The 16,397-nt window shown below is 30.5% G+C and overlaps 1 protein-coding gene across 3 annotated transcripts in view; it reads left to right on the top strand.

The window, feature by feature from the left end:
* Positions 1-16,397, top strand: part of LOC136979400 (E3 ubiquitin-protein ligase KCMF1-like) — a 50,121-nt gene that overhangs the window by 26,621 nt on the left and 7,103 nt on the right. For all 3 annotated transcript variants that reach the window (XM_067275349.1, XM_067275350.1, XM_067275348.1), the window contains exons 4-5: positions 13,386-13,487; positions 15,129-15,282. In XM_067275349.1, the coding sequence (XP_067131450.1) occupies positions 13,386-13,487; positions 15,129-15,282 (256 nt within the window). The remainder of the gene's footprint in view (positions 1-13,385; positions 13,488-15,128; positions 15,283-16,397) is intronic.

Genomic DNA, 16,397 nt, shown 5'->3' with positions numbered 1-16,397 from the left:
TTTTTGTAGTTGTTTTTTCTTATGGTCAATCTTTTCATGATTCCTCACAAGTTTTCTATAGGAATTGGGAATCCATGCCAGTACTAGAATATTATATTCATTAAGTCATTTGTTAGTAGAGGATGATGCATGAACTGGAGCATTATTATGCTGGAAAATGCTATCAGCATCATGTTTTCCATTGAAAGTAATAAGAAATATTCCAGAATGTTCTGATATATTTTTGAACATATAGTCATGTGCAATAATGCCAGTTTTCTAATGCCTTTACTATTCATGCAGTCTAGATCGTCATGCTGTAGAAATTAACATTTTTCAAAACCACCAATGATGTGAAAAACAGATTTCTTTTGTTGTGTCTGAATCAAATGATTTAGTCTCTAGTTATTTTTAATAAGCAGTCTTAATTATTTCATTAGCTGGTTTAAAAAAAATAAAAATTTTAACTTTACTGAGCTGCTTGTGGTAGTTGGAAGGAAGGTTTTGTATTTTGTTCTCCAGACCCTTATTCAGTCTCATACGATATACAAAATCTTGATTCATGAGTGAAAAATCATTTGATTGCTACTCTTTATTTCAGCAAGCATGTCCTTTGCACCATGTATCTTGTTTTTTCTGTGCAGACATTAATAAAGGCCTGCATTTTGTACAGATGTTTATCTCATGCAGTTGTTTGACAGTTGTTCTTAGAGAGATCTTGTTACTGTGAACTTTCCACAAATGATATAATTCATAGATATGGAAATAGTTGGCTTTCACACTTTATCTTAACTGGTGGTTTCCCAAAGCAGACTTGCATTTTTCCTATTATTTTTAAATCCATAATTAAGATTATACAGTACTTCAACATTTTAAACAGTAGATTGAGTACAATTAATGATAAATGCTATAACGTTATGTTTTACATTATTTTCTCTTGATCAAAAATAAGCAGTTATTTCACTAACTGAAAGATCATTTCATTGAAACATTTTAGATCAATGTGGAAAAAAGTTATAGCTAATGCATTTTTTATGCAGATAATGTTTGGCATTAATTTGCATGTAGAATGATTAAGTTTACACTTTTAATAAGTTATTCTATTATTTTGGAATTGGAATTAATGTATTCCAATATTTTGTCCTTTTGAAATGGATAATTTTATTTTTACAAAAAACATAAATTGTTTAGTTCTACTGGAAAGCTTTAGCAGATGAGCCCGGCATTGCTCAGGCAGAAAGTAACTGTAGCGAAGATTAAGATTATTAGATTATAGCCAATATTACCCGTTTTCACCAAGTGCAAGAACTATGATAACCTTACTTGAATAAAATCATCAATTTTAAATTCTAAAATCTAAGAAAACTTGTTTGGAACATTATGTGAGGGGCTAGCCAGGGGTATCAAGTTTGGCTCGACTCCTATACCACTTAATCGGCTGTCCAGTTGGGAAAACTGGCCCACAGAGTTGAAGGATGGCTTCCTAAGATTTTAATGAGAATCAGGAGTTCGTGAGGATTCCCTGTAAGTTGTTTTTCCTGACACCAGCCTAGTTATAGCATTAGGCATGCTAATATCCATTTGCAAGGAGTTTTGAGTGGGAGTGTAGTGAGTGAGTGGAAAGGCTGTCTGCTTGGATTCGAGTCAAAAATGATATCATGTTAGAACAATAACAAGGATTTATTAAAAACATCATTTAAATGAATTACAAATTAATCTATTCAAAAACCTATTCTTGCGGAGAGAGAGCATACAATTGTTCTAAATATTATACTACCTTCACTTGAGGTTTGATTTCCTTAAATCTTGATGTGTTGATAAGTATTCTGGAGAATGCGGAATGGGAAAATCAATCTTCTATGCGCTCAGTATACATTATGGTTTATGTCTTCTTTATGACACCTTCAAGACTGTGGAAGACTGCCTAGCTATTATGGCAGTTTCTGTCTTCTAAGAACTGTACTTATGTGGCCAGTTCGGGTCTCATTGAACCTCTGATGAACTGCGTGAAAAGGTGAGAAATTACTCCTTTTTATAGGGACGGCTGGGTAACTGACTCATTGTCATAGGACAGTGAATAGTTTTTAGTCAGCCTAGCAAAGTTCATTTCCTCCCTTTCTTGGAAATGAAAAATGTTCATTTTTTTTGTTAAAATTTTATCAAAGAAATAAAATATTTTATAATAATTAATCCCTTAATCTGCAGATCTCATATCTACTCCCTTTTCTTCAAAAAATCACACTAAATTAAAAAGGTGTGATTTTCCCCCCCCCCCTATCCTTAAATGAAAAATTGAAGAATGCTCAAATCAGCATTGAAATAGGACAGGTAGTTGATGAGTGATGAGTGGTTACAATACGTGTTTGCAGGGGAACTATTGGGAGGAATTCTGATGCAACTCATGATGTAATGTGTTCTAAGTTCAATTTAGGTCCTGGTGTTGAGGATATGAACTGTCAAGAGTCGGACGTGTCGATGAATTATTGACACTTTCTATCTGGCATTGTTACTCATCTTACTTCAAAATTGAGATGAGATTGAGATAACCACTGTCGAACATACTAAATTAATTGCCGGTAGTGACTCAGGTCAAGATTTGTATTGCAACCTTAGTAATAATTGTTTAAATCAGAGAGACATTTAATTGGTCTTATCTGCTAAGAAATTAGGAGAAATTGGATGTGTGTGTGGGTTTCTCCGTTGACTTTTTCCTCTTCATTTCAAAATCTTATGATCATAATTCTTAATTATTTAATTACTTTCATTCCCCCCTCTCAGAATGTCACATTTATATTTTGAATTTGGAATGAATTCAAATATTCCTTCAAATTTGTTTATTTTGGATTTAATGTTTTTGGGTTACCCAAACAGCGGAAATGATTAAAATATTTATTAATTTTCAAAATGTGTACCATATGCTTTCCTTCTTTATTATTTACACTTTACACTGACTAAAACTACCTCTCTCCTCCATTTCCCTGGGAGAGTTGAATTTCCAAAAATTCCTTCTTAATGTGCATTCTCATGGCGTACCCTACTAAAGCACAGTTAAAAATAAAAATTTGCATCTAAAATGGTACAGTAGAAGCTGTTTCTTAGGATAAGTCTTAATCCTCTCCCTCTTCCCTGCAGGGGTGGAATTTCGAAAAATCCCTTCTTAGTATACATTCTCATGACATACCGTATGTACCAAATTTCAACTCCTAACCATTTGGGCTCTGCGCTTATTATCATCAACCCATCTCGATTATATTATAAGATACATGTTTATTTTACATTAATTATTCCTCATTAATTTATAACTGTATTTTAATTACATTGTTTTTAAAAAGTATTCCAATATTTTGGCAAAGAGTTATATACACACACGCAACAGATTTTTACATACTGTAAGTTTTATAAATTAAGAAATTGTCATCTTACATTTTTGATTTAGTTAAGGAAAATGAATGAGCAAATTTTGAAATATGTATGTTTGTATATACTGTATATATTGAATACGTGGGGCCTTATGACCTTCAGTTGATTAAATGCTTTTGTGGTTTTATTTTGTGCCCAAAAATGCAAATAAAAAAAATATGGTCCTTCAGAAAATCACCTCATTCATCCTGTCATTTATTTTCAATTGAAATCATTTTACATTGTCCCATGCTATCCCAAAGTTTGTAGTACTCCTTATGGGAGTCTGGTCAAGAACACTGTTTTGTAAACAAAACACTCTCTCTCAAACTAACAATCTATGATGATGATGATGATGATGATGAAATTTGGCATGTGCAGAGAAGACACATTGACAGTATTTTTCAGAATTGTCAAATTCAAGGAACAACTCTTACATACAGTTTAACTACACGTGAAAAATCAATTAGGAATTGCTGCCTTGTGCATGTACTGTATAGTACATCTGTCATGGGTTAATATTCATCAGTCAGTAATTTTAATGCTTCAGCTAAAATGCTGCATATGTGGGAATAATCTATTTTAAAAAAGCTCCCTTTTTGGACTGCAATTTGAAAAAATTGTAGACCTATGAATTTCCATTGTCTTCTGTCTGTCTGGCTGTCTTTCCTTAATCTCAAGAATGGAGTTAAATGAAATCCAAGACCAGATATGGAAACCTTGGGCAGGAGGCCTCGATTAACTATATATGAACTTCTAATGCAAACTGGAAGTCATGTTATTTCAATTAAAAATTTTCTCCTGAAAGATGTTAATGATCAGCACAACTCTATTGTTAAAGGAAAATTATGATGTACAGGGGCAAGCCATTACTAATTTGAGGTGAGAACATATATTTTAAATTAAATGATTAAAAATTGCAACCCAGCATTGTGACAATGTTGCAATAAATAATTTCTCATTGTGTATTAAATCTGTTTGGGGAAAAGGATGAGATAAACAAAGAATGTCACAAGAAATTATTGATAAAACTTTTTAGATTTTAGATTACACTGTTTGATGAAAAATAATTTAAAAGTTTTTAATAAAATCATATAAATAATAGAAGGCATAAACAAAAAAGGCCATTATAAATAGGTTTAAGTAAGTTGTTATATAATAAAGTTTGCTAATATTAATAATGTTATAGATCAATTTTTCCATGTATTATTAATTTTAATATGCATGTATTACAATTTTTGTCTTGTAATATCAGTTTGTATGTTAATTCAAAGATATTGATGATTTATGAAAACTGAGTAAGCATTCATAATATGGGAAAAGGTCCATTTGTAATGGAAAATTAACAAGAAAATGTGCTATAAAATATGATCGTAGTACCAAATAATTTATAAATTTTATCATATCTAATATTTTAAGTGTCATGCTCATGTACGGTTAAGGTAAGTTACTGAAATTGACAGATAACATTAACTAAACTGACAGACTTCTGATCTTTCCCAAATAGCAATTTAAATTTTTCATTCAGCAATTCCTGTAATTTATACAATATTTTAATAGTTGGATTTTTTTAATTCAAGTCAACATGAAATTTTACTTATTTAATAGTGTCAAAGAGTGTTTATAATAATTCTTCTTTCATAGTTCATAGTTTTTTTTGTTTGTTTTTGTGCTCCTGTTTCGATTTTGGTTTTTTGTAAAAAGTGAAAGCATTGTTCTGTAACCATGATCAACTTGTCTAATTACTTACATTTATGAATGTAAGTAAGCAGCAATGTAACAAGTGACTGAATTGATCAGAAACAATGTTCCATTTCAGTCTTAAAACAAGATCCCTGCATTTTGGTGAATTTCCCTAAGTAATGTCTATAGGCTTAGTCCAAATGCTACTCCTTATTGTAATGTTCTTGTGGTGGTTGTCATATTTTTCTACCACAGATTATTGGGTGAGTGGTGATAGAATATCATCTAAGTTAGACTTGAACCTGGGAGCTCTGAAGACCCAGGGCTCCCATATCAGAGTTATATCAATGATCTCCACTATCCAGTGGCTCAGCATTGCAGAAGTTGCTCTGCAGTGTTGGAGATTGACTTGAATAAATTTTAACATAATGTGATTTTCCTCTAATGGGAGTATTAATGTTATGATGGAGCTCTTATGAGTCACCAGTAACAGGCCCAGTAACAGACTTGCTACTAAGCCCTAAAACTGTTAACTTTGAACTAGCCAAAAAGAGTACTGCAGTCTTAGAGCAGTCAGCTGTTCTGTTGGAGACTTTCAAACAGACATTTCACACACTTAGAATCATCCATGCATGGGTTGTAATAAAGAAGGAAATATATAGTCGAGTCTACTGAGCCTCAATGCAGATGTAAGGCAGAATATAATGGAGATGTTTCCTGCTGCCCTAACAGGATTGTTTATGGCACCCATTATACCACCTAGTTACCTCCAGCACTTGGCATTGGAGAGTGTCTCTCAGATGGATTCAGCCATACCTGTACATTATAATAATAATTTTATTTATACTTCTATTAAAATGTTATGTATATCTTGTTCATTATAAGTTCATTATTAATATGTTTTTTAAAACATTCAATTTGACTTATAGCAATAGCAGACACTTCTTTTAAGGTTAGTGTATTCGTATGTTTGTATGTCATCAGTCCATGTATTTTAATTACCGTATTTTATGGACTATAAGACGCATTTTTTTCTTCGAAAAATTGCCTCTAAAATTCAGGTGCGTCTTATAGTCTGTAGCGTCTTATAGTCCGTAAAATACGGTATTTATTCACGGACTTGCACTAGTTAAGTTTTAAAGTTTAAAAACATTCCAAATTCAGTTTTGTTTGGTAAAAATTGGAATTTTTTTCAGTTCTTTCTTGAAGGAGGTCAATTAACTGACTGAAAGTGTTAGATGCTGTAATAAAAAATAAAGACTGCGTTTTTAAGGTTTATTTACTACTACTACCAGTTAGTACATTAAATCAAGGACCAGAAAATCCAGGAAAAAGTTTAATTATATAAATGAATGTTTTCAACTTGATTTAATTGACAAACATTTTTTTAAAATGGTCATTTGTTTATAAAATTAAACCTTTTTTTTTTTGCTGGTTTTTGTGAAGGGATAATGTCTTAATCAATGTCTCTTAATAACTGAATAAATCAAGAGCCTAATGTAATTCAACAGTTCTAATGTAAATTATAAATTACTTAATTATAAATTTTTTACTGAGGATTAGTTGTATTTTGTAATTTTATTATATATAATAAGCATCTTCTCTTTGAATAACACAGTTAATAAAATCATACTTAGAAAATTTGATTTAGTATTCTGGGTTGTTAATGATACAAATAAAATCAAAAATTGCATAGTAAAGATCAGATTATAAATCCATATCTCTTTAATATGATTCATGTAAGTTAAGTATTAAATTGCTAGAGGATGGAATAAGTTCTTCAGTGTCATCCTGATGACTCAACATGACCACTGCAGAAAGATTTAGCATTTCTGAAGAGTAGAAGTAAATCCATGTTTTCTGCACAATGATTCAAAGTAAATTATCGTCTTACTAACTGAAATATATGAACAACTGTAATTTTATATAGTTAAGAATGGTCTACGAATGTTTCAAAACTGATGTAATTATTATAATTTTCAGTCTAATAAGAGAGAGAATATTAAGTGTTCTAAAACAATTTATTTTATTGGTAACCTGAAAGTAGATTCAGTGAAATGTTTTCTTCCTATTTAGGCCATCTTCAAAATTCATTTATTTGACGGTGAATTATTTAATACATTATATTATTGTACCAAATCTTGTAATATAATCAGCGCCGGATTAAGCTTCTAGCAGGCCCTAGACAAAATTTAAATTGGGGCCCCATTTAAATAAGTTGCATCTAAACAAATCTTATATAATGTGACATTAGCGTAGCTAGCATGGGTGACACCTGGTGCGGATATCGTGGTGTCACCCATAACTTTTTAACTCTTTTATAAAACACTATTGAATTGTAATATCTTCGCACTCGAGCAACTTGAATGCTATATCGAATATGCGATGTCGCGACGTATACGTGTAGATTTAGAAAATAAATCATAACCATTCATTCATCAGTACTACTACGAGACGCGGCCCTAGGAATATTTCTAGATGGCACAAGAGATCCCGTGGCGTACAGTACATTTGTTAAATACAGCCTTTTCTGTTCTACCGAATTTCGATTCGAGTTTTGAAATCGAAACAGAGAAATCTTCTGCACTGAAGCCGGGCCCCTCCGGATTAAGGGCCCTAGGCATTTGTCTACTTTGCCTATTCGATAATCTGGCCCTGAATATAATCGAGATGGGATGATGATGATGATGATTAATAATAATAATAAGGCATCTCGCCCGGGAAATAAGGCATCTGTGGAAGATGGATAGGGTGCTTATTGTACCTGTTGTTCTCTCCTCTACAGGTGTGATACCACACACTACACAAAAGCCTGGGCACATCACAATTGAATAGAAACATATACATCACACTACAGAAGGCCACTATATTGAATACATGTCATATTGTGAGAAAATTCCTGAATACAGACACACACACTAATACACTTCTTTAATTTCTGTTTTGGTTACTATGCCTTGACTTTGGTCCGGCATAGTACACAGCCACCGGTGTTAACCGAGTATATCTCATTTAACCCAACATAATAATAATAATTCCAAACACTTGCAATATACAAAACGCATGCACTGAAAAAATTAGCAAGTACACAGAACTCGTCCAGGAAATAAGGCATCTGTGGAGGATGGATAGGGTGTTTATTGTACCTGTTGTTCTCTCCTCCACAGGTGTCATATTACACACACTACACAAAAGCCTGGGAACATTACAATTGAATAGAAATAGTGAAAACTGCTTAGGCAACCACCTGCAATTGACAGGCAAAAATTTCTGGCACGGAATAGTTTATACATAGTCTTCGTATAAGTTACCCATATTAAATGACCACCTGTGTAACGCAACCGCGGGCATCGATTTTTGATCTGAAACAACATACAACAACTGTAATAAGCGACACTTCTGCAAATATATCTAGTCTAAACTCTTGTTTGAACCCCACCTCTGGCACTTCTCCCACCCTTGAAATTAGTGCAGGTGTTAATGAATTAGTCTAGCAACAAAGGGAATTTATTTCAGTTTGTTTGAAATTGTCTGAAAAACGAAAGAAATGCAAAGTGCTGTGTTAGAAAATCATGTTAGTTATCAGAGAAAGTGAAAATGGATTATCACAACGGAAATTTTGCTGCGAAGTTTAACTGTGAAAAAACAAAATTTATTTTACCGTAGACCTATAGTATTTTCCTTGGGGGCATAAAATATTGTACATTATACAATTAATCGGCTGATCTCATCATTTAATAATTTATTTTTTTGACACTCGTATACAGTGCATGTGCGATAGTTTGTATCAACCTATCTTATTTCCATGATATTTTTAGAAAAATAATATCCAAGTAATTTTCGCACACAAAATATTCAAAAAACAATAAATGCATTAATGCAAAAATCAGTTTTACAGGCAACCTTCCTTTTTTGATTCTGCCATTGTCATTGGACAATTGCAGAAAGTAATAAAATCATATTACGACAAAAATTAATAAAATTGTTCTATTATTAATTAATAATTTTTCTTATTGTGCTTAAAAATATATTAAATATTAAAAAAATACAGTATTTTTAAAGTTAAAATAAGTAACAAAAACCAAAACCAAAGTGATGGAGAGATATATATTGATGACTTAATACATGTAACTGAAAAGTGAAGGAAAAGAACGAAGTTGAATTAATTAAGTCGGAAAAAAGAAAGTGTGCATTATAATTGAGAAAATGCGAGTATTGTATTTATCTTTAAAATATTGGTATTAAATCTGTCTTATAAAATTACGATTCCTGTAAATAGAATTGTCCGATAAGAGTAAAATACAATATCAATATAGCTCTATCGTTGAAAAAATTTGCTTATTTTTGTTCACCTTGAGTTTTGCTTAGTAGAAATGGCTAAAAAGTGTGCAAAATACGTACAGAAATACAGTATTACAGCATCATCTGTCTAAAAGACCACTTTTTGAAGGAACCATGGGTGGTCACCATAGACAGGTTTTACTGTACATACATTACACTACAGAAGGCCGCTACATTGAATACGTGTCATATTGTTAGGAAATTCCTAAATACAGACAGATAGACACACACACACTCAATTTTTGTTTTGGTTACTGTACCTTGACTCTGGTTGTCTAGCAGAAACTTAGATTACAGCAGAATTACAGAACAACCATAAGTTGTCCAGCAGAAACTTCTGTAATGAAATCATTTATCCAAACTGCAGGGTGCATAGTTTTCTTTATAAACTATGAAGTAATACCAAAAAATTAGTGCACATAAAAACATGTGCAAGCAATAAAATAAAAAAAAAAAACATTATGCAACCCATTCATTACATTTGCACACAGAAATCTTGGAAATCCTACAAGGTATTTGTTTACAGTAGGTACCAACTTAGAAACATTGAGTAGGCCTATAAATTCTTACTGGATATGTTGAAAATTTGGCAAAAACAATTTTTTTGATGAAGTAAAATTTATATTTAAAAACTCAGACGAAAATAAATTGATTTTTAAAAAATGCAAAAAGCTATAATTGGTTACAGTATGAAAATCATGCTAATACAGGCAATCCTCTACTTACAAACAAAGCTGACAGATGGCGGGTTAAAGTGCAGTTGGTTATTTTTTGTGTGTAGTCAAATTTATTTTTGAAGTTTTACGTTAAAACATTTACAGTACATACATATGTACATTTGTAGTTGTTTTAAATGAGTAATTTTAATAAATAATGTACTGTACATGTGATTGATTTGAATTTATACTTCCCTTTAACAATCTTAATTCAACATTATTCAAGTAGCCTAAACATTACATAATTGTAAAAACAACGTTGTATTTGAGTTTTTGCGCCAAACATTACGAACTTTTCGACTTGCGAACGACCACTACGAACGGATTAAGTTTGTAAGTAGAGGACTTACTGTATTCTTCTTAATAGATACACAAAACCAGTGACTAATTGGATATCGAATAAAAAAATGAGAAAATATAAAACATGGCCGACAGTAATACATTTAATTGTGTAAATAAATATATAAAAGACGTTTAACAAAATTACTTTGTTTCCCTTTTTTGCATTTTATTGTGTAGGCAGTAGCCTCTAAAGAAAGGTCGCCTCTGTGTTTGTGAAATTGGACGTTCAACTGGAGTAAATGACGGATGAATAAACAGAAGCAAAGTAATTTTGTTAAACGTTGTTTTTTATATATTTATTTACACAATTAAAATAATAATGATTTACTTGTATTTTATTTTGTATAAAACTGAAAATAAAAATTAATATCACAAAATATTAAAGGTGCTTTTTTAATTTAGGAAATATGCTGTAGAAAATTTGTTTGAATCAGATTTATAATTTAAATACAGCAAAGTAAAATTATTGAATACAAGACAATATAATAAGAAATGTTTCTAAATTCTTTTATTTGACATTATACAGTAAAATTAATGTTAACAAAACCAAAGTGCTATGGATCAGAGAGAATGGGTTTAGATATCCAGGTACTTGGCTAAACCTTGAGTGCAGAAGTAGGAAAGGAGAATTGAAATGGCAAAAGTGGCATTTAGCAGAGAACACAATTTTGTGTGAATCTCTGAAATTAGCATTTGACCAGCTTTTTTCTCAATTCTATATCTGGAACATTTTCCTCTATAGTGCTGAAACTTGGACTTTATTCTCCTAATGTCATATTGTGTCAGAGGCCCTAGAGATGTGGCTATATAGAAGAATAGAGAAAGTCAGATGAAGCGATAATGTGAGAAATAAAGAAGTTCTAAGAAGAGTGAGAAAAAAGGAGCATATTAAAGACAACAAAGAGTCAAACAGGTAATTAGATAGAACACATGATTCAAGAGGAAGGCTTATGGAATGATATTACGAAAGGAATGGTTGCAGACAGAAAGAAATGAGGAAGAAGAGAATTAAAATGGCAGTTATAAGGAGCTAAAGACAAGAGTGCATGATAAAGTAATATAGAAAGAGTTGGTGCTCATCAGACCTGCGTTCTGCTATAACTAGCAGAAAACTAAAGTTCTACAGTTCATACAAATAACTATTACTTCATAAATTGTCAATATTTTTCTTTCAGTTGCCAATGCCAACCGTATTGGATTTATTACTGTAACTGAGTTTGATATCTCAAATGAACTTTTGGTTGTTTTGTGGTTGTTGTTCTTCTTCTTACTAGAAAGGTACTTATTACTTAATAGGATAAAATGCACAAAATAGGAAAAGTTATGAAAAATGAGCAATTTATTGTTACATCATCACAATGCCAGGCTGCAATTTTTAATTTATTTAATTTAAAATATATGCTCTCCACTTCAAATTAGTAGTGGCTTGCTCCATACATCATACTTTTCTTTTAACAATAGAGTTGTGCTGGTCATTTATTAACTGCTTTCAGGGGAAAATTTTGGAAGTTTTCTATTCAAAAAAACAACAGAATTTTAAAAAAATAATTTGATATAAATGATATATATTTGTTTTTGCCAATTATAATAAAGACAACAGCTTAACTGCCTACTGTTTTATTCAAAGTATTAAATTATTTAGTAACTACTAGCCAAAATGTGTGTCAAAATAATACAGGATTAATGAATAAAATTGAAATGGCTTGGTTCTAGAAGTTATTAATTTTTTTATTTTTCATATGCTTCATCATTTATCTTCAGAATCAACTTAAGAATCTGAGAACAGAAGAATGACTCCTAAAATTGAGCCATTTTGATTTTATTAATGTATTTAGATATGACAGTCGAATACAGTAGAGCATTGATTATCCAAAACAATTTGGGACTGGTGGTGTTCAGATAATTGATCATTTATGAAAGAATATATTAAACACAAAACTGTACTGTATATATTTTGTATCAAACATCTTACAAATACATAAAGTAGTACATTAAAGTAAAGTAGGCCTACAGTTTAGGTTGGCAGGGGGGAGGAGTGCTGCAGCGCCACAGCACTAGCGAAAATTTGACTGACTGGAACGCTTTCAGTTAACCGATGTTTCAGATAATTGATGCTCTACTGTAGTTAGACTTAAAGTTGTATATTTTTACAGTGAATTATGATGTAATTTTTATAATTTCTATAACTTATTTAATGCTATTTGTTATGCTTGATTTCTTTTTTGTAATATTATTTAATGATCAAAAATGCTCGAAATTAATTGGTTTTCAACGTTTATCAAAATTTTAGTTAGTTGTAAGTAGGATAATTATTTAATATTTGGAATTATTCAGTTGTAAACAGTGACTTTTTGGAAAGTTTTTATGTTAATATAAATAATAAACATTTCTAAGACTGATGAGTATATAATGAATTACTAATAATTGCCTTAAATATCAGGCTTTAATCTGGCTAATTAAATGATTGATATAAAGCAATTTGTTACTAGAGGTAGATGTTAGGTGCCATTTCTTAACTAAATTAATAATTATAATTTAAATAGATTTAGATCCTTCTGGAATAAAACCTGGATCCCGAGCGAAGACTCGCTCGGGGTCCGGGTGGCATAATTGGCAAGTGCACCACATGGCAAGCAGAGGTTGCGGGTTCAAGCCCCACCTTCGGGTCAGTTTTTTATTCTAGAAGGTTCTAAATTTATTTAAATTATAATTATTAATTTAGTTAAGAGATGGTGCCTAACGTCTACCTCTAGTAACAAATTGTTTTATATCAGTCATTTAATTAGCCAGATTATAGCTCGACATTTAAGGCAATCATTGGTAATTCATTTTATGTTAATATAAATATTTTAGTATTTCCAGACATTAGCTTATCAAAATTATTTTATTTGTGCATATTAAACTAAATTTTGTCTTGTATTATAGGTATGTCCTGTTTGTGCAGCTCTTCCAGGTGGAGAACCAAATAATGTTACTGATGATTTTGCAGCCCATTTGACATTAGAGCACCGAACTCCAAGAGATTTAATATCCTTTCCTTCATTTTATTTAATTGTTTATTAAAACATATTTATAAACAACAATTCTTAGTACAGCAGAGTCTCATACAACACGGGGGGATACATTACACCTTATAGGAAATCATATTATCAAGATAGTCATTATCAGATGATTTTATGCAAGTTTAAACCTATGCGTAGAAGTTGGAGAGGAAAACACTCATTTCTGGACAACAAAATTAAAATTTTATATGCATACTAGTCACAATTTTTTCACTGAGTTATATGAATTTGCATTATAGGGGACATGCTCCCCTATAATGGATGCATGTTATATGGGAGTTCACTGTATATAAATAAACAATTTTTGATTTTACAGTATATTTTATCTTAAAATATTAATGTACAATTATTTTTTGAAAGTGGATTTTTTTTTTTTTTAGTAGTTTTATAAAATTTACTGCTGGGACAATTATAAATTTGGTAAAATTACAAAGTTTGCTATGGCCGGTCTCTAAAAGTGTCTTCCTTTCTTTCTGTTCCTTATACACCTTGTGTACAAAGGGACAAGAAGGAAGGAGGACACTTTTAAAGTCTATTCATAGGAAATTTTGTAATTTTTCCAAATTTATATAGTTTTCAGCCTTTCAAGCTATTGCTAATTTTAAAATTTTTATAAGTTTAATAATTATTTTTCATAAAGTGGAATTTACAATATGATTAATATTTAATACGACTTAATACAATTTAATTCAAGCCAAAAACACTATACTTTTCCTAATTAAGAAATCCATATTTATCAAGATAGTTAAAAAAAATTTCAAATGTTTTATCTTCAAAATTGTACTTGTGACTTTTGGAATTTGAAGGAAAAAAAATTTAATTTCTTCTATGATAACATTTTTGGTTTAAATTTGATGATAGATTCAATTTTATTGTGAAAGTAGTTTTTTGTTGCATATAATAAACAAAATTTATTTTGTATAGTTAAAGCAAACTTAAATTTTGGAATGTGGTTAATTCAAAATTAGATCCTTTGAAGTCTTAATAATGAAAATCTGTGATTTTTATTTATTGTACTCCTTTAACCTCTTTCTATACATCTTTAACTGTTCTAAGTAGAATAATTTGTTAATGACAACTAATATCAATTAAACAACTTTATTGTCAGAAATTTTTACTAGAATATTAAAGACAAAAATTTGAAGAAAATTTTAACTTTAATTTAATTAATATTTTTACTATAAAACATATCTGCAGATCAATACTACAGATCAGATAATTAATAAGTAACATAAATAAAACAAATAACTGCATTCCTCAAACATTTTTGCTAGTAAAATTACAAAATATCTCTTCTAGTTTGGCCATCAAAATTGTTATCTTCCGACATTATCAAAATATCTATATTCTTATGTAACATTAAGCATTTTATAACAGTGTTTGTGTGCTTACTTTTCAATTAGTCTTTTAATGGTGAATAAAAGACTAATTCTTAAATTCTCGACCATTATTTAAAATTTACTCTAAATAAAGCAGTTATTGAATGGAATACTTCAACAAACTGTAAATTAGTTTTCTGTGGAATTTTTAAACTTTGCTTTTTCAATGACTATGATTTTTTATTTTTGTATAAAGGATAAAAACTAGATTTCTTTAACATTATTACGATGATTCCTCTAGTTCTCGTCAAGTTCGTCGAATACCTCATCCTGGTAGGGGCATGAGTAGTGCTCGACCACGTAGGTCGCAAATGCAGTTTACTTCAAGTGGCTTATCTTCTCTCTCTCCAAGCAGTCGGGAATCAATGGATCCTATAGCAGGTAATTTTTACATTTTATTTGCTTATTTTGTCATACATAAAAGCATGGTCAGAAAATAAGTTTGCATACCCAATGTTATAATAAAGTAAACTTCCTGTATCCAATGAGGTTTTTACTGACATACCATTTTTTTCAATGTTGATCTTTTAATTATTGGGGCATTTGTCGTATTGTATGTGTTTGGGGTAAATTTATTTAGCTTGAATGCTGCAACAAGGATATATAACTGTTTATTACAGATAAAATATTTTCCTGACAATTGCTCCTTCATGCAAAAAATAGATGGACTGTATAGAGAATGATCTGTTATTTCTAAGCAGAAGTTTTGCAGCAAGATTGCATCTGCCATGTTACATGCAGTATGGCATTGTTTCAGAAGAGAATTCATAATACTAACATAAGATGTTTGTGTTACTATAACTCCTTAATTTTAATGCAAGACTAATTTTTTTAGAAGCATAATCATGTTTACTCTAATTTACAATCTAAGACAGTACTTCTACAACAATGTTTTGTTCTAACAATGTTTGAAAATTGGGGATATCCCCCATACAATGCAACTTCTGGTTTCACTCTAGCACAGTTTTGGAAATCTTCTGTACAGAATTTCATAATTTTTAAGTATAAACTTCATTATTCAATAATTATTATTATTATTAAAGTAAATTTGCCCATGGATTTTACAATATTGAAATTTTCAGATTTTGTTCTTTTTGTCAGATTTACTTTAATGAAAACAGTTTTTTCTTCCTTGTCCTAACTTTCCAGGTGTCGTCATTGCTCTCAGACTTTAGCCCTTAACACTATCACTGTGTATTTTTCTTATAGGTTAATCTTCGTATTTAGTAAAGTTTATTTAAACACTTTTAGTTAAGTGGTGTTAAACTTTTTTAACCATAGGTGTTATTTACGTATGAATGGTTTTTTTTTTTTTTTTTTTTTTTTTTTTTTTTTTTTTTTTTTTTTTTGTTCTCTTGGAAAGTTATTTTGTCCATTTATTGTAACGTAATTTTGATTACGTTACAATAAATATATTTTAATTGGAAATTGTGTTTTTCTCTTTCCTCGGTATAACAAAATCTTAGTTCATAAGGACATCTAAGTGGACAAAAGTA

The sequence above is a fragment of the Centruroides vittatus genome, unplaced genomic scaffold (assembly GCF_030686945.1).
Source record: "Centruroides vittatus isolate TY-2023 unplaced genomic scaffold, ASM3068694v2 contig_620, whole genome shotgun sequence".
NCBI classification, from domain to species: domain Eukaryota; kingdom Metazoa; phylum Arthropoda; class Arachnida; order Scorpiones; family Buthidae; genus Centruroides; species Centruroides vittatus.
This window is presented reverse-complemented; position numbering and strand designations above follow the sequence as displayed.